This window comes from Ochotona princeps, chromosome X (assembly GCF_030435755.1).
Source record: "Ochotona princeps isolate mOchPri1 chromosome X, mOchPri1.hap1, whole genome shotgun sequence".
NCBI classification, from domain to species: domain Eukaryota; kingdom Metazoa; phylum Chordata; class Mammalia; order Lagomorpha; family Ochotonidae; genus Ochotona; species Ochotona princeps.
In genome coordinates this window covers 73,882,290-73,908,690 of record NC_080865.1, presented here as the reverse complement: position 1 = coordinate 73,908,690, position 26,401 = coordinate 73,882,290, and the positions used below count along the sequence as shown (strand labels likewise).

The 26,401-nt window shown below is 38.7% G+C and overlaps 1 protein-coding gene across 10 annotated transcripts in view; it reads left to right on the top strand.

Annotated features, from left to right (window-relative positions):
• The window catches only part of CHRDL1 (chordin like 1), a 127,132-nt gene that overhangs the window by 86,179 nt on the left and 14,552 nt on the right, over positions 1–26,401 (top strand). For 6 of the 10 annotated variants that reach the window (XM_058658892.1, XM_058658895.1, XM_058658894.1 and 3 more), the window contains exons 7-9: positions 13,758–13,825; positions 21,537–21,705; positions 25,180–25,389. In XM_058658892.1, coding sequence (XP_058514875.1) covers positions 13,758–13,825; positions 21,537–21,705; positions 25,180–25,389 — 447 coding nt within the window. The remainder of the gene's footprint in view (positions 1–13,757; positions 13,826–21,536; positions 21,706–25,179; positions 25,390–26,401) is intronic. The other 4 variants (XM_058658893.1, XM_058658897.1, XM_004590192.3 and 1 more) reach the window with 1 other exon arrangement.

Sequence of the window (26,401 nt, the reverse complement as noted above, 5' to 3'; positions counted from 1 at the left end):
AATAACTCATTTGACCCTCACAACAGCAGTAGAAACCATTTAATCTCCACTCTATAAATGAGGAAACTGAGGCAAAGAAATGATATGCCCATGGATAAATAGTATGTGTCCTAGTCAGTCTGGAGGGAATTCCACGTTCTTACTCCTTGCACTACCCATTGAAGTCCATTCATAGGAGTGTGCCAAGTGATGTTTCTGGTGCAAAGGAGGAAATGAGACTTGCTTGGCACATTGTATGCTGTTAGCCCTAAGAAAATATTGACACTGCTCATCTTTTTCCATGAAGGCTCCATTCTGCCCACTCTCAACCACAACGACCAACATGTTCAACTCCTCTCTGTTTCTAGGCCTAAAGAGGCCCAAGTATAAATATGTATCTGATTTCATTCAGCATACATTTGTAAAGCAACTACTAAATACCTGGCATTGCCAGTACTGGAGCTGCAATGGTAGATAGAAACAGACATGAAATCAGCCCACATGGTATTTCAGTGAGAAACACCATCATGTATCATCCAATGGCCTACATAACTGTGCTACATTCCACAAAGGAAAACTGTTATAAAAGCCAGTAACTGAAGCAACACAATCTAATGAAAAGGAAAACAAAAATTCCTGGAACTGTCTCTCTGGTCTTAACTCACACCATGTTCCTCCTCTGTCTCTGCTCTCCAGGCTAAAGGAAGATGTACTCAAAAATTAGGGAGATAAATGTTGACAGTCCTGTACTCCCAAGATCCCCAACTTCTGCTGCCACTTTAGAAACATCACTCCCGTCACATGCAATGATGCTGTGGCAGTCTCTACATTATTCTCGCTTTACTCTTTTTTGGGGGAGATTTGATAACGTAGTTCAGTGCCTGTCATTTCTTACCATATTGTGCAATCGAAATTCCTCAGCTCGTTTTTAAGGGCCCTCTGGTTTGGCTGAGTGGATAAGACACTATTTAGATGTCTGTGTCCCATATCAGAGTGCTTAGTTTGAATGCGTGGCTGTCCTCCTGTCTGCAGCTTTTTGCTAATACAGACTCTAAGTGGCTACAATGATGGCTCAATTAATTGTATTTCTGACATCCACGAGAGAGACTGATTGAGCTCCTGGTGACTGCTTTCAGCCAAGTACATTCTCAGTTAGTGAAGGACACTTAGAGAGTGAACCAGTTGTTGTCTCTCTCTCTCTCTCTCTATTTCTCCCTGGCCCCTATAAAACCATCTGATCCTTCCTTGACCTACCCATCCTCATTCATTTGACACAAACACACCTTCTCAGCTTTGTCCTGTGATATGTTGTCCCCTTTTCACCTTCCCTCTTGTTATATATCTTTCTTTAACCCCACAGTTTGGAATAGTTTTCCTTCTCTCTTCTACCTTCCATTAATCCCATTAATCTTTCAATAATCCAGCTACCCTTAAGCTTTTCTAATGGATATGCCTAATCATGACTACTCATTGAGTTTCTTCATCTGTGGCCACATTAAGGCCTTGATGTGGCTAATGGATGTACCTTAGTCAATTTTGTTTTGTTTTACACAATAAGTGAGGGTGTATAATTTATTTTTTTCTGTTACATTTATTTTGAATTTTTCCCATTTATTATTATTATTATTATCATTATTATTAGTAGTATTACCATTATTATTAGTAGTATTACTTTATGATACAGTTTCATAGGCTCTGGATTTCCCTTACCCCCTCCCCAAATCCTCTCACCCAATACACTGATTTCTCCTATATTACAACAGTATAGTTCCTCATACACAGTCCATCATTTTTGGCATGGACTGTGGCAGTGAGTCCAGCATCCTTTTGTCAGGATATAGTAAACAGTTTCATTGGGAGTCCATCTTTGTCTGGAAATAGAGATGCATACTACATTGTATCCTCACATCTGGATATGACAGTCTCCATTACACAGTTACTATACATCCCTTAAGTAAAAGCCACGATACAGAATCAACATCAGGAAGAAAAAAGAAATTAGCAACACCACGAAGTTAAATAACATGTTACTGAATGACTAATGTGTCACTGAAGAAATGAAAATCAAGAACTTTCTTTTTTTAAAGATTTATTTATTTTTATTGGAAAGTCAGATATACAGAGAGGAGAGACAGACAGGAAGATCCCATCCGTTGATTCACTCTTCAAGTGGCTGTGACAGTAGCAGCTAAGCTGATCCAAAGCCAGGAGGCAGGAACTTCCTTCAGGTCTCCTACACAGGTGCAGGGTCCCAAGTCTTTGAGCCATCCTTGACTGCTTTCCCAGGCCACAAGCAGGGAGCTGGATGGGAAGTGGGGCTAGCAGGACATGAACCAGCACCCATATGGGATCCTGGTGCATGCAAGGTGAGGACTTTAGCTGCTAGGCCACTGTGCCAGACCCAAGAACCTTCTTGAAGGAAATGCTGCAACAGTATGAGCCATCAGTCAGTGAAGAATTTAATATGAGAAAAAAAGTTTTGAAAAGATGAAACTAAAAACAAAACCATCAAAATCTATGACCTATAGTTCCTGCTTATCTTTGTTGGTGAGATGTGTCTACTGCAGGCAACAAATAGATGGGCTTTATTTTTTAATCCAGTTTACTAATGATGACGTTTGATTGATGGGGTTTAAGCCTTTTACATTCAGGGTTAATATGAATAGGTGGTAATTTGTTCCTGTCATTTTAGCTGCAGTTAACTCTAAGGTTGGCAAAGGTTTTTGCTCCTTTGCAGGGGAGTCTTCAGCAATATTCATTGTGTCTCTGTCTCTTGTTTTGCTCTTGGTCATTGTACTTCTGGTTAGCAGATTCTTCTCCTTGGGGCAGGTTTCTAAGCTGTGTCACCCACAGGTCTACAGTTCGATTTACTGCAGTTGGTATCCAGTTTTTTGTTTGCAGTCATTTGTGCCACTCCATCCAGTGAGTTTCAGGTCTGGGCTCTTGTATTAGATTTCCACCATGGCCTCCAAAGTCCCAGCTCCTGGCTCACCAATCTCCACCTCCTGTGATCCTTTGCTGTGGTTGAACTGTTGTCAATACAACCTGTCTCTCGCTTTGTGTTTGAGCAGTTCCCAGGATTAGGGAGACACCAGGCGTCCTAAATAACTAGGTTGTTGGTGTTGCTGATCTTGCCAGAACCTGCTGGCTGTTAGGTCTGAGGGCAACCTGGATCTATTTTGACCCTTAGGGTGCCAAAGTCAAATGGCTTAACCAGGCAGCGTGACAACAACAACAACAACAACAACAACAACAACAACAACAACAAACTATAAAAACTAGTGCTGGGCCAAGCTTAAGCCAGGAACCAGGCTTAAGGAATCCTGATATCCCACATGGGCGATAGTGGCCTAGGCACTTGAATCAAAATCTGTGGCCTTCACAAGCATATTAGCTAGAAGCTAGATTGGAAGGAATATTGCCAGCACCCAAATTGGTACTCTGATATAGGGTGTCACCATTGCAAGTAATATAATGTCAGCCCAAAATGGGAATTTTAAAAATTGTTTTTATTGGAAAGGCAGACTTTAAGAAAGAAAGAGGCAGGAAAAAAAAAAAAAGAAGCATCTGCTGGTTCACTCCCCAAATGACCACAACCTCCTGGAGCTGAGCTGATCCAAAGCCAGGAGCCAGGAGTTCCTTCCAGGCCTCTCACATGCATGCAGGGTCCATGGGGTTTGGACCATCCTCTACCGCTTTCCCAGGCCAGAAGCAGAGCTGGATGGGAAGTGGAGCAGCTGGGATAGAGACCAGTGCCCATATGGGATCCTGGTGTGTGCAAGATGAGGATTTAGCCACTGAGCCATCACACCAGGCACAGAATGGGAGTATTTTCGCTACCTCTTTCAAGGTAATGAAGACTGAAAGCAACAGCAGTTTGTCAGTGTTTAAGATGACTGCCTCTTTCTCAAGACAGATTTTTCCTAACTAGCAAGCAAGAGAGTGAGAGAGAGAGAAACTTAGAAGATTTGTACTTTGGATATCAGTTTTGCTGGAATCTGAGGATCATATGAAGAGTTACAGATGAGGTACCTTATTTTTTACTCATAAAAGCCAAATTTTCATTTTTTAAAAAAGTTGTTTTTCACGACACAGTTCCATAGGTTCAGGGATTTCCCCTTTGACCCTCCATATTCCCCCTGCCCCACCCCCACTCTTTTCCCCCATATTGTTTTCAATAGCATAGCCTTTCACCAGCAGTCATCAGTCCATCATTAAGTGTATCCTGACATTGTAGGTATAGACAATGGCACAGTCCTGATCCTATTACCAAGATATATTTAACAGTTTCATTGGGAGTCCTCCTTTTATTCAGGAGTAGAGATGTATACTGAAATGTATCTTCACTTCTTGGTATGCTGGTTTCCATTATGCAGTTCCTCTAGGTGAATATATGTATATGCATGTTTACCTATATATCTATTGATCATGCATTTGAAATTTTCAAAAATTTTAAAGTAAAACTAGGGAAAATATTGAACAATTCTAAATGTAGAACTTGGGAATTCGATCTCAAGTTGTTTTGTTTTGGTCCACATTTTCTCAGAAACACCAACAATTCCTGGGCATGAAGATCATAAGGAAATATTGTTCATGAGAAGCATTATATTAAAAGTAAAAATTGAGAGATGGCTATTTTAAAAGTAAAAATTGAGAAATGACTATTTGGCCTAGAGTTGAAGATGACAGTTATAATGCCTGCATCCTGTGTCACAGTTTCTGAGTTGGATACCCAGCTCTGGCTTCCTATTCCAGCATTCTATTAGTGCAGATCCTGGAAGGAAGCAGGTGGTGGTTTAAGTGGCTGTGTTCCTACCACCCGTGTAGGAGACATAGATATAATTCCTGGTTCCCAGGTTTGGCCTGGTCCAGCTCTAGCTATTGTGGGATTTTAGAAAGTTAGCCAGTGATTGGAACAACTGTTCCTCTGGCTCTGTGTCTCTTCATTGATTCCTCTGCATATCAAATAATTATTTCTACCCCCAAAATGCATACATTCTAGAAATCTGCTATATAACATTGTGCCTATAGTTAATATTACTAGATTATATATTTAAGAAATTTGATAAGAGGCCAGATCCAATTTTAAATGTCCTTACTACAATACAGTGAAATTTTTAAAAAGTAATTCCATGTTTTTCAATTACTATGTTTTAATCTAGACTTCAACCTACATTGAAATACTTTTCAAAGCTATGTAGTAGTCTGACAACCATTAATAATTTACATGAACCATTTACATTCATTAATGTGAAACTATCTCTGAAATTTAATATTCTGACCTCTTTCTTTTATAATTCCCAACTGGACTCTTCCCATTCATGGAAACTTTCCAGGTCATTTTTGTTCTCTGCCCATATCTTGTGCTCAGAATTCATCTCCACAGGACCTTCACACCCTCTACAGTCATGTTCAACTCTCTTGGCATACCTCTTATGTCCAGATTTCTTTCTAGTTGGAAATCCCTTCAAACAGTGATTGAGACAACACTGACTTTCATATTGAGCTTAACAAATTAATAGTGATGATTCCTAATTGGCCATCTGGGATATCCTGTCAGGGCCAACAATGTGCCATTCCATTTGTGGGGCTGGAGACCCTACGTGTGTATATGTAAGTCTGGTTCTACAGCAAAAATAAAGAATTTCCAGTGAAGCATTTCAGAGCAATTATTTCTGCACGGGTAGTTAGAATCAGTCTTTTTTCAGTCTTATTCTTTCTAACTACTTCAAGGAATGTCATGGCTGCCTGCAAACACACCATTGAATGTGCCCATTACTCACATCAGAACAGTTATCAAGAGCTTAGACAACAACATTTTTGGAAATGAATCTGATTGGTTGACTGGTAGTGTAAACAGACAGAAAAGAAAAAAGAGGAAAAAGCAATGCCAGGCGAGAGAATTATATTTGCATGTTACCCACATTGTAACTAAGAACTTACAGTTTCCACAACCCAAGAAAAGTGGGCACTTGATATCAGGATAGTTTAAAAGTATCTGAGCAAAAAAGAAATTAAAAGATATACTTATTTTGGTATACCAAAATGCATAGTATAGAAAAACTATGTATGCAGAAAAAGTTTTTGCACCAAACTGAACATTTAATGTACCCTTGTATAATCATCAGTTGATTTAAGCGAAGTGCCAGTATGACTACGTCAATGTTCTGCTTGGCTTTCATTTTTAAAACCAGTTCCTGTTTTTCACCTCTACCAAGGAGTTGAATTCTCTTCAGGGTTGCCAGAAAGCCAAAATGCTGTTTATTAGAAAAAAGAGGGATCTTAAAAGTGACTGCTTTTCATTTTTTAAAGATTGTTTTAAAAGATTTATTTTTTAAAGACAGAGTTACAGAGGGAGAGGAGAGACAGAGAGTGATCTGTCCACTGGTTCACTCTTCAAATGGCCACAACAACCAGAACTGGACCAGTCTGAAGCTAGGAGCTTGGAGCTTTTTCCAAGTCTCCAAGGATTTACGCCATCCTCTGCTGCTTTCCATGGCCATAAGTGTGTAGGATTGGAAGCGGAACAGCCAGGACTACAACTGGCACCCATGGGATGCTGGCACTACAGGTGGAGGATTAGCCTCTGAACCACTGCACAGGCCACAAAGCTGCCTACTTTTCATTCTCAGGTTGACTAGGCTGTTTACATGGCTGGATCACTGACGTTCCCTTAGCCATTCTGCTTTTCATTTTCAATACATGAATGTGTTAGCATGGCACTCTACTTCCTTGAAGTACTAGGAATTTTGACACATTTATTGTTATGTAAATTACAATGTCCCGACAAAGCAGATCTATTCATTTTGGCCTCATTTTAGTCAAGAGACAAAAAAGAGTTGTACCTAAGATGCAGTCTTGTTTTCTATAAAGATGAAAACAAAAGCAGGACTGGAATAATTATGAGAGACTCCAAGCCACATTACTGGGTTTGACTTAAAGAAATCTCAACAATCACTGTTTTCTGTCTCCAGGACCTGGGCTTCTGGTGATCCAGAAATGTAATGACTGCCTTTCTGTGGGAAGGCACAAATTTTCTCTTTCCTAGTCTTTCTTTGTTTAATCTAGACTCAGCTCTGTTCAATGTCTAGCATACTTATAGGAGTCCCTTAAACTGAGATTTTCCTTTATGTAAATTATTCCTGAAGAGAAAAATGGAAGAGTAGGCCAAAAGGATTGGAGGTAAGGGTAAGGAGTAATAGCTAGTACCTACACGACAATTACCATTTGCAGGTGTTTTGCATATAATAATTCATTTTAACCATCACAACCCTGTAAAGTAGCAATTATTGTCTCCATTTTAGCAATAAAAAAAGCCAAGGCACAGTGAGATTAGTTTGCTTGACCAAAGTCACACACAGGCAGGAAGGGGCAGAGCCAGAATTTGGATCCAGGCTATCTGGCTCTAGTCTGTTCTTGTAGCTGTTACATTGTATTGCCTGTGAACTTGGGGAAGTAAAATAAGTTTAGGAACTCTGTTTTCTCTAAGACTACTTGGAGGAACAGACTGTGATCACTCTGTTCCCAGGGGCCAGATATGGTAACAGTCCAGCAGATGCATTGGGACTGCTCTGAGAAGCCCAAATCCATTTTTATCCATGAACTTGGATCTGTTTAACAGCATCTTCATTGTAAAAGATGACTGTGGGTCTTAAGCACAAGCTATATAACAGTTTCTTAATTTTCTCTCTTCCTGCAAACACATGTACTCTCAAAATGTACTTTATTTCAAAAATAAGAGTTGCTGATGTTTCTGAATAAATTCTTTTGGACTCCTCTTCAGATTTGGCTTGCTACTGTTGGCAGGAAGTTTCCCCTTGTGATGTGCATTAATATTTCTCAAACAAATATTTTTATAATGTTAATGGCTTGCATTGACAGTATAAACAATAATATATTTTACTTGATAATAAAGTAAGTTCTAAAAAGCAATGGCTATCCATTTTATGACACTGGAAGATTTCCTGTAATACTATTTATCATTATGGGTTTCAGAAATCCATCAGTGGACAATCTATATCAATATTGGTTAAAACTTAACAGATATATTTCAGCACACTTCATTCCAGTAGAATCTATGGAATTATATTTATTGCAGAGACTTCTTAATATCATCGGATCCCAACTTCTACTTAATCTCTAGCTTGGTTATTAAATATAGGCAATTAAACACCCTACTGAAGAACTTGGTGACATAGGAGGTAGAAATTCCATAGTAGTTTCTTTTTATCTTAATATCCTTTTCTACTTTTCCTGAAAAGTCCTTTTACTATTTGTTTGGACTTTACTTATATCAACTCATTCTTCTGAATGTTTCTCTTCTAAGTCACATCTGAAAGATGCATATCGTTTTTAGTATTTGTATTATGATTACAGCCTATATAGCTTACCATCCAAACCAAAATATTTTTAAAATCATGATAATTAATGTCTTTCAGAGAAATAGGAAACAGATCTAATGGTTCTAGGTAAATTGGGTCTTATGATCACCCTATATATCATGTCTCATGTGGTTCAGAAGTGATCAACTGCTAGCATAATTTTGCTATCTTTAGGGGTATCTCAGAATTTCATTTAGCACTTATCCCCTTTGAGAGGACAGGACTTGCTTCTCTGTCCTAATCAAGCCAACTGGAGAGTAATGGAAGCCATGGGGGTTACAAACAATCTATACATTAGACCAGCATTTGACCATTTTTCAAATAATTATTCTTCATTTCTCCCATTACCAAAAAAGCCAAATCATTCCAGTTCCATAGGGTACCACTCAGAGTGTAATTGAGGTTTGAATAAACAGCACATGCGGCTTTTAAGGTTAAATGAATATTGTTTGACATGCAGTATGCTGAAGTTGTTTTTAATTTTGTTTTTAAAACTTGGTTAAAATTACATCTTGTTGCTTCTCGGAATTAACTAGAATTCATCTGTCTCCATTAGAATCATTATTATTTTTACAAAATGCCTTGGCTGGAATGAAGATGCTCAATCTCAAGATAAATATTACAGTGAATTAGAAATAAAAGATAAGGAGCAAGTTTTCATGTTATTGGTACCTAAGTTTTTCTAAAAGTATCTAAGGTTGTAAATAAATAAATGGGACCTCTTTTCAGCCACCCAGACAAAAATTACAGAGGTCTAAAAGCCACTTATAACCAAACAAAATATTGGTATCTAAAATGTCTTCAGTTTGACTATCATTTAAATAGAATAACTAAAAATGTTGAAATGCTTAGAGGCTACTTAATGGAACATTCGAGCTTAAATAATCCACATTGGTGACTTTAATATTGTACAGGGAACAATACTAGCAGTTCCTGGTGTTTATATATATTTATGTAAGATATATAGATTATGAATAAACTCACTGAGAAGTAATGGAATGGCTCTAGTAGCTTTTAATGAACTGAGATGGTTCAAATTTAGTCACACATTTATATCCACAAGTTATTTGGTCATGGCACATTCATCTGAATTTGTGGATTAATACTGTTTCTGTGCTTGATATTGACCTGCTTCATTGCATTTGTAATAGGCAGTATATGATTTTGTAATGCTTTGACATTATGACTGCACTTTAATTAAAACCCCTTTAAACCTCCACAGCCTAAATACAATAAACTGAACTTCTCCGAAGGCCATATAAAGGTCAAATAAACCTTTCTTGTCAATTGTAATCATGAGAGTCCCAGGTGGTCTAGAGGTTAGGATTCGGCACTCTCTAAATTGTAATCATGAAATTAACACTCTCAGTGACATTTGTTAAAAAGAGCTATTTGCCATTTGTCCCTTGTAATTTGTTTCCCACTTGGCTACTTAATTTAATCCTGAAAACACATCCTACAGATTTTAAATTTTGCTTTGTCATTTGCTGGTGAACCTTTTCTAGTGTCTCATCTTTTTTTAGTTCATTTTCGTTAGGCTCAGACTCACCACTAAAGCAGGATTCGTGCATCTGTGTTGATCGCTCCATCACTATTAGTGGCATTCCCTAGCTCTCCAAATGTGCAACTAGAGAGTCATTTTATACAGTTTTCTGCTTTACCTTTCTCCTTTCGTGATCAAATCTTCCCTGTGTATCTTACCCTTCTGCTGTATTATTGAGCAGCTTCTCATATGGCCTGTCATTTTCTGTAGCATCTTCCTGTTTGACCTCCAAGATCGCAGTTGCTCCCTACAAGTCTGCACTACATTGTAAGAAGAAACTTTGCCAAATATCATTTTGCCCTAGATACCCTTACCTCCAATAGCAGGCTCAAATGTTAATTCTTCAGTGTTTTTGAACTCCGTGCAACAATTATTTACTATCCCCATGTAGTTCAACAACTTGCCCCATTCCTTATCCCTCTCACTCCCTTTTTCCCTCCTGCTTTTTTTGGTGTAATCACCAGTTCCATAACTCCTGTTTCCACATCTAAAGCTCCTATTCAAGCCACACCTGCTTGCTCTCTCCCATCTATAGCTTCCTGTTTCCAAAGCTCTGGTCGTTTGCAAATGCCATTCCTTTCAGTTGAGATATTCTGCCCACATCTCTCTCTCTCTGTTTATGCCCTCCAGGATCTACTTCTAAAAATGTGATTTCATGATTGTTTTAGTAATCTTTCTAAATTACATCTGATTAATCCCTCCTGCTTTTAAAAAAATCTCCTAATCAGGAGTCTCTTTCATTCTCCAACCCTTTCTTCACCCCTCTCTTTCTTCACCCCTTCATTCTTCACCCCTCTCTTTCATTCTCCAACCAGGGTGTAAATGTTCTGAAATGTAAGGGCCCAGCATGATTTCTTGCTCCTCTTGTTTTAGCATCTGGCTGTCTACCCAAGAAACACTCAATGCATGTGAACTGGCTCTTGGCCATTATTTTGTAGTGATAAGAAAGCACCTTGACTCTTCGAGTGATCAGTAAGTCAGGATTTTTATGTGAATCTGTGTGCAGTTTTTGTCAACTTTCTTTACTAAGTCACAGACTAACCAAGAAGACTAGATTATACTATTGACCATGCACTTAATTCCCTATTTTGACTGCACTGAAATTCATTGTGTGTTTTGAGCCCTTGATGAGTTTCCAGCAATGTACTGTATGCTCCAACACAGTTCTTTTCAAACTCCTGCACCTACCAGAATCCCCTACAGAGGCTTATTAAAACCTAGATCCACTACCTCCAAGCCATAGTTTCTGCCTTACTAAGTTTGAGGTAGGATTTAAATGTGTATTTTTCTCAAGTGTTCTTTTTGTTTTTTTAAAGATTTATTTTATTTTCATTACAAAGTCAGATATACTGAGAGGAGGAGAGATAGAGAGGAAGTGGAGCTGCCGGGATTAGAACCAGCGGCCATATGGGATCAAGGCAAGGACCTTAGCCACCAGGCCACACCACCGAGCCCTCAAGTGTTCTTAACATACGTATTCCTGCTGCATATTCAGGAACCCTGCTTTGAGAAACAATGCTGTTAGGGGATACACAAAGACATAGTCTGTCTCAAGGAGGTTACAGTTTTTCCAGGGAAACAAGGAATGCTCCAGGATCATTAAGAGCACACAATATTGTATTTAGTTTGCACTCCTTCAGCAAATATTGAATGAATATCAAGTGCTCAGCACTACTGTAGCTGAGGTTACATAAGTGAACGTGATAAGTAAGGATTGTTGTCCTTGTGGAAGAATTCTGATAGGGGAAAGCAGATAATAGACATAATAAATGAAGTGCAAGTTACCAGATGTAAGGCAGTAATTAGTGCTAAGGAAAGGGGGTGATAGGAAACTTTTAGTCAGGATGGCGAGGGGAAGACTCAGTTTCATCACTTTGTAAGTATTTATGGAGTAACTACTATGTGGCAAGCTCTGTAATACATAATGGTGTTAAAGCCTTGACTAATAAAAATAATAAATTCCACCACAGAGTATATATAAACAAGTACTTCAGAAAGTTCATGGAAAATAGAACTAAAAGGCAAGCTTATTTTGGTACAAAACATTTTGAAATCTGTACATAACTTTTTCAAAATGTGTATTTTCTATTAGTTTTTTTAAGACTCCCCTCCATGCATGGATTCTTTTTTTTTTACACCAAAATACTCCTGTCCTTTAATTCCATTAACCACCAAACTTTTTAAATACTCTCATACCTAATTGGGAACCAGAGAACATGAAGTTTCAATGTTAATTCTCACAAACTCATTATTTGGCTATGTATGACTACTTGCCTTCTCTGACCACTGGTTTCTGCACCTCTCAAGTGGAGCAGTTGGACAAAGTGATGAATGAAATCATATACATTACTAAATCTATGGGGTCCTGAGTCCTTTAGGCAATCAAAAATATGTGTTTGAGGAGGGATTTGTATGTGGAACAAACGTAAATGTTAGTCATTAGTAGGAGAAGATTGGAAGGTGTTATTCAAAGAAGAGTGACATGAAGTAAGTTTGGAAGCAAGAATGGGAGTCATGTGTTCAATGAAGAGCAAGATCAGAGGATTCCTGTTATAGAACAACTGAGATGATAGGGTGTAGGATGAATGTTCAGTAAAAATAAGGTAGAGGCTAATTGTGATAGCCTTGGATCAGAATCCATTCAATATTTTGATCAGGAAATGACCTCATTATATAATCAAAGTGGTGACTTAGAGAGCTTGTTCTATTAATCAGAGTCAGATTTTCAAAATTCATATTTTTTCCTATAAGATCATATTTGAATAATAAAGGGCATAAAAATATACTTTGTTATGAAACCTTATCTGATCCTAATATTGCTATACAACTAGTTTTCAAACCCTAAAGCCAATGATATAACATTGCATTCTGAAGAATACCAATATATACTTGAATTGGTAATATGTGACTATTTAAATGTAGGTTTTTGAAAACTTGAGAGATGAATTTCTAATTCGAATGGAAAATTCTTTACATGTCTATGTGTCTATATTCGTAGACATATACGTGCTTTTATATTATTATTCAATTACATTTTTAGTTAAATACTAAATTTATCTTTACATATTTAACATATTTTGAATGGTGCAAATATCTCTGAAAATTGGCTCTTAGCTTGCTTGATTATAGGTAACACGTGGTAATGTTTTGGAATTTGTCCTCTTGATTTTCTTCTTTAATCAGCTAACGTATATCCATATCTCTTGTGAGTTTGTGACTCTCACGACTGAAAGTAGATAAGCTTCCTGAAAAAATTTAGTCTACTAGATGACATTGATAGGGAGTTCATTGTCCAAATGGTGGGCCATATTGACCTAAAGAAAGGTATGTCAAGCAAAAATAAAATAGAGTCTTGGGTATTTGTTGTGTAAATGCTCTAATCATAGAAGGTTTTACCTTACATTTCATATAAAATCATAATTTCTCAGACATATAATGGTAAATTTAACAAATCATAACAGACTAAATCCTCAAAACTCTTTATTTAAAGGTAGTTTAAGCACAAGTGAAATAATAGCTACAATATCCTTAACTTTCACTGAATAAACAGAAATGACAATGAGGTCTATATTAATGTAAAAAGCAATCATTTTCCCTTTCATTTTCTAAGTCACCAACGATGTTACTAGATTGTCTATTTGGAAAGTGGCCACTTTGTTCAAAGTTGTTTTGATAAATGAGGCACACCCAGAGAAATCTTTCAGCATTGTTTTTTGAAGGGCAGCCACATAAGCTAAAACATCTTGAGAACTTTGGGATCAGATCATAGTACCAAAAATGTTGCTGGGTCACAAGGGTGATATTTTTCCCTTCTATGTATGTATGATTCTTTCTTTTCTCCTTCTGATAAACAGGAGATGGAGAACTGTCGTGGGAACATTCTGATGGTGATATCTTCCGGCAACCTGCCAACAGAGAAGCAGTAAGTGTGAAGAGTTCAAATAATTCAACACTCCACAGCCATCAGGCCAACCTTTTCTCTTTCCATGGATACTATCCCAGAAAATACAAAAAAAAAAAAAGACCCATTTCTAATATAATTATTCCTCTTCTTCTGAAATTTGAATAAGAGCAGCAATTTGCAGCCATGTAAATGCACTGTATAATTGGCAACCAGGGTCAGCACATAAACATAGCCTTGTATCTAGACCAGGAGTTGATATCCTTTCAAGGTAATTTGCCAGTTGCATGTTCCCTGTAAGGAAGGCAAACCACTACCACAGTGTTGCACCATGAGGACCTTCTGTAAGAATGTCAGTCCACTCCATCCTTTTTATGGGATTAATGGATTCTGTGGCTATGTCCAATTAAATTATCTGTTATGCGTTAGGTTCTTCATCATGTAATTGGAAGAAAGTTAGCCATATTCTTCCTTTTATTTTACTCTGTGGTGTCTCCTTACTGTTGTTAGTCTTAATCTCAGATTAAACCTCATAAGTAGGTATCTCCCTAAGTATGGTAATAGCATGTTTTGTTCCTTTGTATTCTGAAATAATTGACAGAATAGAATCCCTCTCTTTAAAAATACCTATTTAAAATGAATTTTATTTTGAACTTCTTAAAATCTGAACAGTAAATGTTAAAGTGCAAAGAATCTATCATATTTAAAGTACTTATAATAGTGTACAATATGTAAAGAAGTGTTCATTGCACATAAGCAAATTTTTATCACACCTTTACATGAAAGAAGCATAAGGGACTTTTATCGCAGCATTATCTCAGTAAGTGTGAAACAGAGACAACATAAATGTCTATCAACAGGCCTTAGTTAAAGATACTCAATTCTTTGGACACTGTGAAGTTGTTAAAAAGGATATGGTGCATCCAAGTATAAGTAAAGTGGTGCCAATCTCAAGATGTAATATATTAAGAAATGAATGCAGTATAAAATTTTATTTTATGTAAAAATTGTGTGTGATTATGTGTAACATGCATATCAAGAACATATGGGAGGTCACATACCAGCATATAAAGGCTGGTACTCTCAGAGGAGTAAAAGTGAGCAAGTGAAAAGATAGCCTTTACATTTTTAACTTTATTTTATCTATTATTTTAGGTTTTCCACACATATGAATTGGTTTTATACAAAATAAAATTTAAATATAAAACCTTAGATTGCTTCTGAGCAAGTATTGGATATGAAACAGAAACTAGGGAGTCCAGGATAGTGATAGTGTGAGGTAGGGAATGATAGGGGATGTCATCAAATAATCAAGACAAACATCACCATGTTGCTTAGTCTGGGATTCCTGGTAATCACATGGGCTGTTTCTGACTTGCATGCCCTGTCTTGCAAACACCCAACCCAAAGGTTCAGCTGTGAGATTGAGCATTTTTTATTTGCTCTATTCTCTAGCGATTTTGTGTTCTGGATATTGCTGTCTATGAATGAATGTTGAAACATTATTCTGGACAACTCAAAAAAGCAACATCCCACAAGGGAGGACAATCTTCCCTATTTGTTGGTTAATATAGAGCCCAAGAAAAGATTTTCTTCATATCTGCTTTACAGTCAAGTAAGATTCCTTCCAGATCCTGAAAGGATGTGATATCAGTCTCAGTTGTTTTTGTATTGTGAATTTTCTCTTGTCTCAGCTCCATTTTTTTTCTTTTGCTGTAAGAAGTTGAAAGTTGCTAAATTAGTGGCTGTTAATCAGATGTCTTTCTAAACCAAATTTTGGGCTTATTCATCTTAAGATATATACCTTATTCCCTAAGAAGCACCATACTATGTATTGTCACTACCTTATTGGTCTTGGTGGTGGTGGTGCTCTTTCTCTTTGTTTGTTTTTTACTTTGTTCAGCATCATTGTTCTTCCTAATCTGCTAGTCAGAGGGCTTCACTTAATCCAGGACTTCCTGTAGCAAAAGAGGTCAGGTACAGAGCACAGACTTTGAAATGGTTATTGATTTTTTTTTTAAGATTTATTAATTTTATTACAAAGTCAGATATACAGAGAGGAGGAGAGACAGAGAGGAATATCCTCCGTCCGATGATCCACCCCCCAAGTGAGCCGCAACGGCCGGTGCACACCGATCCGAAGCCGGGAACCAGGAACCCCTCCGGGTCTCCCACGCGGGTGCAGGGTCCCAAGGCCTCGGGCCGTCCTCAACTGCCCTCCCAGGCCACAAGCAGGGAGCTGGATGGGAAGCGGAGCCGCCGGGACTAGAACCGGCGCCCATATGGGATCCCGGGGCGCTCAAGGCGAGGACTTTAGCCGCCAGGCCACGCCGCCGGGCCCGGTTATTGATTTTTAAAGGGGTTTGAAACTTTTCTTTAGAAGCAAATATTTGGTCTTGGTAGACCAAAAAACCAGATGGCTCCACTTTATTATAAATAAATATTTCCTTTTGTTCTAAAAGGAGTGGTTATTATGGGATATGATTTGAATAATAGTGTCTTTAGTAATGGAAAAATGTCTAACTGGCAAATAGCAAACACTCAATAAATATGTGCTGAATAAGTGAGTGAAGAAGGTAAATCAAAATTTATGCAGTGGCACAGGTGGGAAAGTGAAGGTTTCATTCTTCCTAATACACAGCAATTTGTTTCAAATCATAAAGAAAGGCTTTAGATTTGTTGTTTGATCTGGAGAAACGTTAAATGAGAAGATAGCAGAATCTTTTCTAAATATCCGTTGCAGGCCCAACTTCCTGTGTGGGAGCAAAAAGCACAGCCCTACCAGCACATTTCCTATTCAGTAGACTCGGTTTTCTGGTATGCTGCTCCTATTTTCAGGGAACCAGAAAAACCTCTGTACAACACAGATGATTGGTTTATTTTGCCAAGTGGGCTGAAAACTATCAGCTTAAGGGAAAATTGTGGTTCAAATATGATTTTGTTGTGAAAACTGGAAACGCTGTTGTTTGGTTTCTACATCGTAGCTTTACATGCATTGGTGCTTGTGCCATTAGGGAATGTAGGGTGTTTGTGTGTTTATGTGTATAGTATCTCATGAGCAGAAATGGAAAGCCATATCATGAGAGTAAGAATAATGTTGCTGTAGACAACAGTCAAACTTTTGACTGCTGTTACTAGTAGATTACACTGAAGTTTACCATTAGAAAAATTGAAGATTTGGGGATTGAGACAGCATGAACCATAACAGAAATGCACATTTTATTCATATTGTCAGAACAGTGGTTGAGGATGAAAACCGACATAGGGTGTTTTCCAAACAGGAATAGTCCCAGTATAATGGTGAGTAATATATAAAGTTTTCATAAGTGTGTAGATTGGAATATATTATGAGCACACATCAAAGACATAACAAAAGCTTCAATGAACACAGAGAGATCCGATATACCTTTGCCCAGTTTCTTCGAATGGTAACACCTTGCCAATGTATAGTACAGCATCACAACCACAAAACCCTCTTTAAGGTTCTTAAAAAGAGTCTAAAGACTGAGGTTTTCCTGTTTCCAACAATAAAACTATTGTATTCTATACCTAAAATCAAGCAAGGGGATTATTTCCAGGGAGCCTCTACAATGCTGGTGATGTCCCCATACCAGAAAATGATTTCAGAGCCACCCCCAAAGCCTGAAATACTTCTTGGGGATTCTAGCCAACAAATCAGTAATTATGAGGGCAGTGCTGCAACACGTGGTAGGTTAAGCCTCTGATTGAGGCACCAACATCCTATATGGGTTCTGGTTCAAGGCCTGGCTACTCCATTTCTGATCCAGCTCCGTGCTATTGTGCCTAGGAAAGCAGTGGAAGATAGTCTAAGTCCCTGGGTCCCTGCACCCACATGGGACATTTAGAAGAAGCTTCTAGATCCAACTCAGCTATGGCCTTGTGATCATCTGGAGAGTGAACCAGTGGATGGGAGATCTTTCTCTGTCTTTCCTTCTCTGTCTATAACTCTGCCTTTCAAATAAAAATAAGCAAATCATTAAAAGGTGCATCTCAAAGACATGTTTTTTAAAATATATGAAAATGTATCATAAAATAATAAAAAGTTTATAATTTTAAAATACAAACAATATATGAAACTATTAAGCAAAGTAAAACCAAAGCACAGCTTTGTGGTCCTTTCCACCTGAATGATTTTGACCTACTCTCTCAAGCAGCCTATTTGCAGCTGGTCTTTAGATAAGCCGCAGTTTCACACAACTATCCAAAGGCTTTTTTCTACTTTGCTGTAATTTACCAGTTCAGAATGGTCCCTAGTCAAACTCTTTCAATATATTTTTTTGAGGAGGTGACCCTAAAAGAGCAATTACACTTAAGTCAAATTCACATAGCAGAGACAAACCCCATGCCTAAATATTCTTCTTATTAGTGATTCAAATTAACTTCTAGGTATCATTAAAAAAAAAGTCCTGATATCCAGGCATCACCCCAGACCAATTATTCTCTGGGAGTGGGACCCAGGCATCAGTGTATTTTACAGTTCCCCAGATGACTCTAGTGTGCAGGAAAGGTACAGAAGCAGCCATGTGTGTGGTTGTGAGCACTGTAACCAAAATTCTAGGATTAAACGTCCACAAGTTCTTGAGCAATTAAAAGGAAACATGAATTTATTTTGGTGCAAAAAATGTTTGAAACCATTCAGAGTTTTGTTCAGAATATATGCAATTTCCATGACCTATTTCTTGGGGGGGGGGTAGTATGGGAGGAGGGATGTTTTGTATGCATGGATTTCAAAAACCTTTACACCAAAATAAACTTACTTCACAGTTCCAATTCTTACATTTAGATGTGTTTTGTGTGCCTGAAAGAACTTTTCTTTGTGATAGTGGATCACTAAGTTTGTTAGGAGCATCCTCTTTTGAATCTTCTTCTCGTTTCCTTTTCCTCCCCTTCCTTCTATTTGTTTTCTCTTTGCCTCCCACTCTCACACTTCTACCATCTCACAAACCTCAATTTTCATTGTCATCCCAAGTACATCACCTCGCCTATCTAGTGTCAGTTTCTCTGTCTATAAAACAAAACGTTTCATGGGGAAAAAAGTTTTCAACATGATAAGGCTGTGGAGAGGCTGAGTGATCTCTCATAGGGCCTGTAATCAAAATTCCTGAGTCTTTGGAACAGGGTGGGGTATGGTGGGAGGGCTTGGATCATTTTCCGACCCTTATCATGCACCTTGGTGCTGAAGAACAGCTTTTCCTTTTGTGCTCGGCATTGTGAATCATAGAACTTCTTGTGCTTGCAACTTATCTGGGGTCAGTGACCTTCCCTCTAATTCCATCCCTGTTGGACTCCTTCCTTTTAATGTGGAATATACACCAAACAAACTTTCGCCTCTGTGTTCCTTTATAACAAAGGCTTGCCAAACTTTTGTGGAATGTGAGTGATCATGGCAAGAAAAAGAAAAAGGTATCAAGCCATTGTGGGAATGAAAAATTATTTGCACTGAGAATCCTGTCTGTGTGCATGACAACAAATTCATGCAAATCCTTACTTGTGTGAATTTTTATAGCAATGCAACAGCAGGGGCTCGTCTGAAATAAAGAGAATAATTTTTTTTCAACAGGCTGAAAAGTTCCCCTTAACTGAGCTCCTGTTCACTATGTCCTCCCACCAAGAGACTAATAATATTACCAAAGCTAAGTTTGTAATGTGTGTGTATGGCACATAATTTCAATAAATGTTTTATGGGATGGTGGGATCAGGGGCTCTTATAACCATCTTCTCAAGATTCCATGCTATTTCTGTCATTTCATGTAATGATCTCCCCTTTTAAATTGCCTGTGAATGATTTTTTACTAAGCTGCCCCCCCTTTTGTCCCTAATAATTGCTCCTACATTATAATTAGTGTTATTTGGCTTTAAGCCCTAATGTTCCATTTTTTTGTTTCATTCTATCCTCAGCCTCTTTTGGTTCTGGGTAGGGGGTGGGTAGCAGAACAGTGAATGCATCAAGCAGGTTGAACTCTTGCTGCAGGAGTAGCAGCTGAATTATTTGTACTAAAGATGGTAAACTTCCTTTAGGAATCATAGCTTCATTCATTTAACAAATATTAGCTGAGTACCTTCTAAATGCTGAACATCATTCTAAGCACACAAAACAAATTATCAGCTTTGTGTGGAACTTATATTCTAATATACTCATGGACTGTCAACTTTGTTATTGATCAAGCACATAGGGCATCTCTGCTCTCTGTGAGATCCTGAGCTGTTGCCTTTGGTTAGAGTCTCAGTACACCTGACTGAGACTATGCTTGACTGCTTATCCTTCCTCCCAAGCAGTTCAGCCTACACACCATTAAGGTCCGATGCTTCCAAGCAGTTGTGATCCAGTTACTTAACTAAGAAACAAAACAAAACAAAAAACAACAACAACAAAAATCCTCAAGGACTTCCACACCAGCCCATCCTTTTCTTATCTTATAAAGTCCTCACTCCTTAGTCTATCATTTAAAGTCCTCCATGATCTGGCTCCAACTCCCTTTTAGATTGCTATCCTGTAACTGTTCCCTTTTATGGACTCTATGTTTCCTGTTACACCTTCATGCCTTGGAGTCTCTGACTGGAATATTCGTCACAAACTGTGCCAGTAAAATGTCTATCAACTCTTCATGGCTCAGACCAATTCTTCATGGCCCAGGTTGCCAACCCTCCCTTGTCTAGTAACTCTTGTCCTAATTTATGCACAGTGTATGCTTCTGTGGCCTCTGGCACCATCCACCTTATGTTGTAGACTGTTCTCCTAACTTTTTTTAATTGCTTATGTAGTTTTTTTTATTAATTAAATTGCATTATGTGACCCAGTTTCATAGGTACTGGGATTTCCCCCCACCCCTCCCCAAACCCTCCCCCCATGGTGGATTCCTCCACCTTGTTGCATAACTACAGTTCAGGTTCAGTTGAGATTCTTTCATTGCAAGCATGTACCAAGCATAGAGTCCAGCATCTTATTGTCCAGACAAATTCAACGGCTTGTTGGGGAGACCATCTCTGGTCTGAAGGTAGAGCCAGCAGAGTATCATCCCTATCAATCAAAAGCCCTGACATAACATCAGCAACAATTTATAACATTATGGAAGTAATTGACATAGTATTGAGTAATCAACATGTTAAAAAAATAATAATATTTATTTATTTGGAAGGCATTGTTACGGAAAGAAAGGAAGAAACACAGAAAAATATTCTGTTTAAACACTGCTGACAATGCCACAGAGTCCAAGCCAAAGTCAGGATTTAGGAACGTAATCTTGGTCTCCTCTGTCTGTGGCAGAAAAGCCAAACATGTGGGCGATCTTCTGCTGTTTTTCCCAGGCCATTAGTTGGGTGCTAGACTGGAGGTGAAGTAACCAGAACTTGAACCAGTGCCCATATTGGATTCCAGTGTCTTGGATAGTGGCTTTACTTGCTGGGCCACAATGATAACCCCTTAACTCATAAACTGAATATGACAGTCTTGAGAAGGAAGGACACTGCAGCTGTTTTGATTGTTTTCTCTTAAAGGAGTTTGTGAATCTAGTTAAATCTATGAGAAGAAAATCTTAGCTTACTTCCGCCAGTGCTTTCAGATGATCACATTGCTATTTCTATTATAGTATGTAGACATTTTCAGTTCAGCAGCCAGCATTATAAATCAAAATCACTGTATGTCTTCTAATGCCTATAACTCAATCTCTGCGATCTTGTTGACCTGATTTTTTTTTTTCTGGTCATTTTACAGAGACATTCTTACCCTCGTTCTCACTATGATCCTTCACCAAGCCGACAAGCTGGAGGTCTGCCCCGTTTTCCAGGGTCCAGAATCCACCGAGGAACTCCTATTGATTCCCAGCAAGCATCAGGGACCATTGTGCAGATTGTCATCAACAACAAACACAAGCATGGACAAGGTAAGGGGCATCCTAGTCTCAAATTTCTTTCATCTCAGGGATTCAGCTGTCCTGCTCCTTGGAAGACTAGGGCTAAGAAATGAACCTTTCTCCCATGTGGCTAACTTACCATTGCACCTACAAAATGCATATGGAGAAGTGACACAAGGGGGAATCTAAGGGGTTCCCTTCAAACACCCAAAAGAGCATGATCAACTCTCCTTGTGCTTGTGAACCAGCCTCCATAATTTTCTGTGTCTCTTGGAGGTTGGAGGTTAGGTGGTTGAAAATTCTTTGCCTCAGAATGAGAAGTTGTTCATTTTCCAGTAGAGCACCTGATTTCCAAAGGGACTCACTGCCAAATAATTCCAAAGTGTAGTCAATGCATGGCATATGAGAGGCTTGTCTTTATTTTTTTTTATTATTATACTTTTTTTTATGACACAGTTCCATAGGCTCAGGGATTTCCCCTCCCCTTGCCTGGCTAATCTCACCACTGATCTCCCCTATATTATTACAATAGTATAGTCCTTCGACAACAGTCACATGTCCATCATTCTGCTATTGAAGTGTATCCTAACATTGTAGGGATGAGTAATTCTGTAAGTGAACTCTAGAAACCACCTGACTCAGCACCAGGAGGACTGATGAGGTTAGTACACTGACATGTAGCCCACTCAGCCACACCCTGCCTGCAGCAGGCACCCACATGCGTCCCGTAGTCCCATTTCTTCCTGAACAGCATTCTGTGACCTCTACCACCCTCCCAGTAGCGGGGGTAGGGAGGCAGCAAAACAATTCACTGCTTCTTAATTTTTTTAGGCATCCTGTCAATCAGCCTTTTGGAGCAAGAGCTCAGCTAGTTCATTTTTATGAAACCACAAATATGTTTTGTTTCCTTTAAAGGAAAAACAAATCAAAGACAGTTCTCTGAATGGGTTAAAAGTAATAAATTATTAAACCGAATGATTGAATAACATGGGTGAAAAACAATCCGTTACAGAGAACTCCTACTATAAATCTTAACCAAGATAGTCAAGCCAAAGCTAGTTGATCACATCTGTTATTAGTTAGATGTAAATTTCAGATTACAGGTTAAAAATTCAATTGCCTTTGAAACTTACAGGCTTAAAAAAATCCAAAAGTAAGCTCTTAATAACAAAAAGATGGTATATTAGAAGAATTGTAAATGCTTTCTACTGATGTGCGTATAATTTGAAATTTACTATTTTTAACTGCCAAGGCATTTTGATAATGTAAATTTATTATTTTAGTTGGGGAGGGAATTTAGGTAAACAGGCAGATTTATTTCCAATATTACGGTGCCTCAGGTAAAGCTTTTACAAAATAATGTAGAAATGGACTTCAAAAATCCTAAATCCCATAATTTCCACAAGGCCTCCTCATTTTCAGGGCAGCAGCTCATTCCTCGGTTGTCTCTGTATTTATAGTTATTCATCTGCTCTGTCAGTTTGGGTGCAGCAGTTCTCTTCTGACCTTTCCATTATAATTCACCGAAGAACCGCTTGTCCGCACCCTCAACTCTCAAATCCCCAGCTGGATGATTCAAAATCACCTCAGACCTTCTAGGTGGGGAAATGGCTATATTTCCCTCTAGAAAACAGATTCCATTCTATTCCACTTCAGAGTTTCTTTCTCAGTCTCCTATTTCCTTACTGCAAATGTTTAAGTCGGTGGGGCGGGGGGCGGGGGGCGGGGAGAGCGTATAAGATCTTGCCTGTTCGACTCCTTAGCATGACTCATCTTTCTCCTTAACTCTTTTGCTGATTATGTGGCCTGCTGAGATGCAGCTATTTGCTTCCTTGTTAGGATCAAAGAGAAGAAATAGGACTCTATCTTTGTGATCTTGAATTCTGCCTGAATTTTCTTTAAGCAGACTAAATTCCCACTTGATACTCTCTTCCCACAATGTCATATCTAGAAGAGAGTATCACTGAGGAAGGCAGAGAAGAGGTGAGGGAAGGAGAAAGAAGAACACATCTGCCCTGCCTAGGGGTGATCCTTTCCATGGCCCAGAGCCTCACAATCGAGGTCTCAGGTTTCTATTCTGTTATATTGTAAGGTTGAGAATCTCTGGTTTGGGTTCTTGGAATTGTTTCCATGGATTGACCTGTTAGAGTGTCCAGTGCTCCAGAAGTTTTAACAAAGGACAGGAAATGGCAGCCAGCATCATTCATATTTGTTAATGTGACCCAGGGGGCCTGATGAGAAAGAAATAGCTCAGTGACTCATCCTGAAGCTATTGTCTAGCAGCCAAATCAGTCAGTTCCTAGAAAAGCCCCAAGCGGGGCTATCCCCTTCCCCTTGCCCACCCCCGCCTAATGTGCTACAACCCACCCCGGAGATGTTGATTGGGATGTCTACAAGGCTCCCCGGGGCAGGATGAGGTGATGGGGATAATGAGAAACACACCCATTCACTGTCATGGCTTGAAACATCCACAACATCTGAGCGCTCTCAGGAAGGGAGAGAACTCATTCTGTGACCTCCCCATTCATAGCCTGCTTGTAGTTCTTATCCTGGAGCCTAGTTCCATCCCTAACAGTAGGAACCAGCCGGGTTTCAGGGTTGATTTTCTTGGAAACAATGTTGCTGTGGTTGCCTCCTTTTGTAGGGCCCTTGATCTGCAGCCCAGATGCTTGCTCTTTCAAAGTGCCTCAGCAAACATGGAGCCAGTGATTACACTTCCCTCTTTACAAGTGTCAGAATGTCAAAGGAAATCTATGGAGCAGTCAGGAACTAGCTGAAGCCAAATCACTGCATCCATTATGAGATGCAAGACCAAAGAAGTTATTTTAAAATTAGAGGCATGAAAATCTAGACCTTTATAAATTAGCTGAGATCCTTTCCCTGTAGGTATTGCTTTCACACTTTCCTTCCTACATCACAAAGCAGGACTAGTATCATTAAGTTCCATACACAATCTGTGTGGATGGATCAGACTTCCATAGCATTTGACATTCTGAATGCATTTGCCACAAAGTCAGAAAAACAACTGGCAACCTGGGAAGAGCCATAATTTTTGCATCTAGTATCCTTGCATAATGAATTTGGAGAATTTTCATGCTTGGAATCATATCCGCTTGGACCACAGAAATCTTTTTGGGACTATGGATATCAATACTAATATTCTAGTAGAGAGTCCTTCTGTTGCCCAGGAAAGATAGAAGTCTGCTTTCATGTGCTCATTTATTCTTCCATTAAAAAAAAAATACTTATGGCTTACTCACTATGCTTCAGGCCATTTGTGACCATCCGGAGACTTTTACTGAAGACTTGGATGGCTGCTAACAGTAGAATGAAGCAGCCCAGGCTGATTCAAGGTCATGTAAACTACTCTGTATGCATATACCTATGGTATGGCAGAAACAAAGGAAGCTGGGTGTGTTGAACAGTTTAGGACTTGCATTCTGAGCCTAGATACACCATTTTAACTCCCTAGCCTTTAATTTCCAGGCCTATGTTCTCTTCCAGTGTGTGTTTCCAATGGAAAGACCTATTCCCATGGCGAATCCTGGCACCCAAACCTTCGGGCGTTTGGCATTGTGGAGTGTGTGCTGTGTACTTGTAATGTCACCAAGCAAGAGTGTAAGAAAATCCACTGTCCTAGTCGATATCCCTGCAAGTATCCTCAGAAAATACATGGAAAGTGCTGCAAGGTGTGTCCAGGTAAAAAGGCAAAAGGTGCGTTGTTTGGAGGTCCTACCTTTAGCTGACTGAAAAACTCATATGACTTTTTGCCTGGTAGATGTTTGCAATGAAAGAATCTCAACTGAATTTGAACTGTGGTGATGCAACAAGGTGGAGGAATACACCATGGGGTGGGGGGCGAGAATTGCAGGGCCTATAAAACCATGTCACATAATGCAATGTAATCCAAAAAATAAATAAATAAATAATTAAATAATTAAAAAAAAGAAAAAAAAGAAAAACTCATATAAGTCATCTTAACTTTCTTTAAGCATCATAAATATAGCAATTTGTCATATAATTATAATGATAATAGTTCAGATAAAAATAAACCTCAATTTCTCCTAATCTTGAGGAATACAAATGGTTTCTCGGAAGAAATTTACTACTAAAAGATATACCAGCAATTTGCTTAAGTTTGCCATACTTCCTATGTAGGCCTCAGAGTCAAACTAATGTTATTATTAGAAAGAACAGCGACATTTTTCATTTCTATCACTAAAGAGCAATTGTCTATCCAGTCAAAGTACATTATCCTTTTGAGATAGAAAAAAAGGTAAGTCATAGTGGTAAGGATTGAATTCTAGTCCAAATTTGCAAATTTGTTTGAAAAACATGCCGTCTTGTCAGGAGAGCAGAGAAATCTTCCACATGCTTAGAGTGTGAGAGGAAGATGTTAAGTATACTCTATCAAGATTGTAACAGGTAACTTATAGATAATAGACTTGAAACTGCATTAGACATTAGCAAAAACTGTAGAGACATACAGTGGGATCCAAGAGCGATCTGGAGAGCCTCTTAACAGGAGGTCATATGCATAGAGCAGGAGGGGACCACAAAGTGGAGCAGGAGGAAAGAGGAGGTCTGTATCCTAGTCCTGGAGACCCCCGGAAACCTCCCAAATGCCTTCACCACAGAAGCAGTGGATACCTCATCAAGGACTGTCAGTATTGGCACCAAAGGCCATATTCCAACTGCCAAGGAGATCACAGGGAATTTGAGTGCC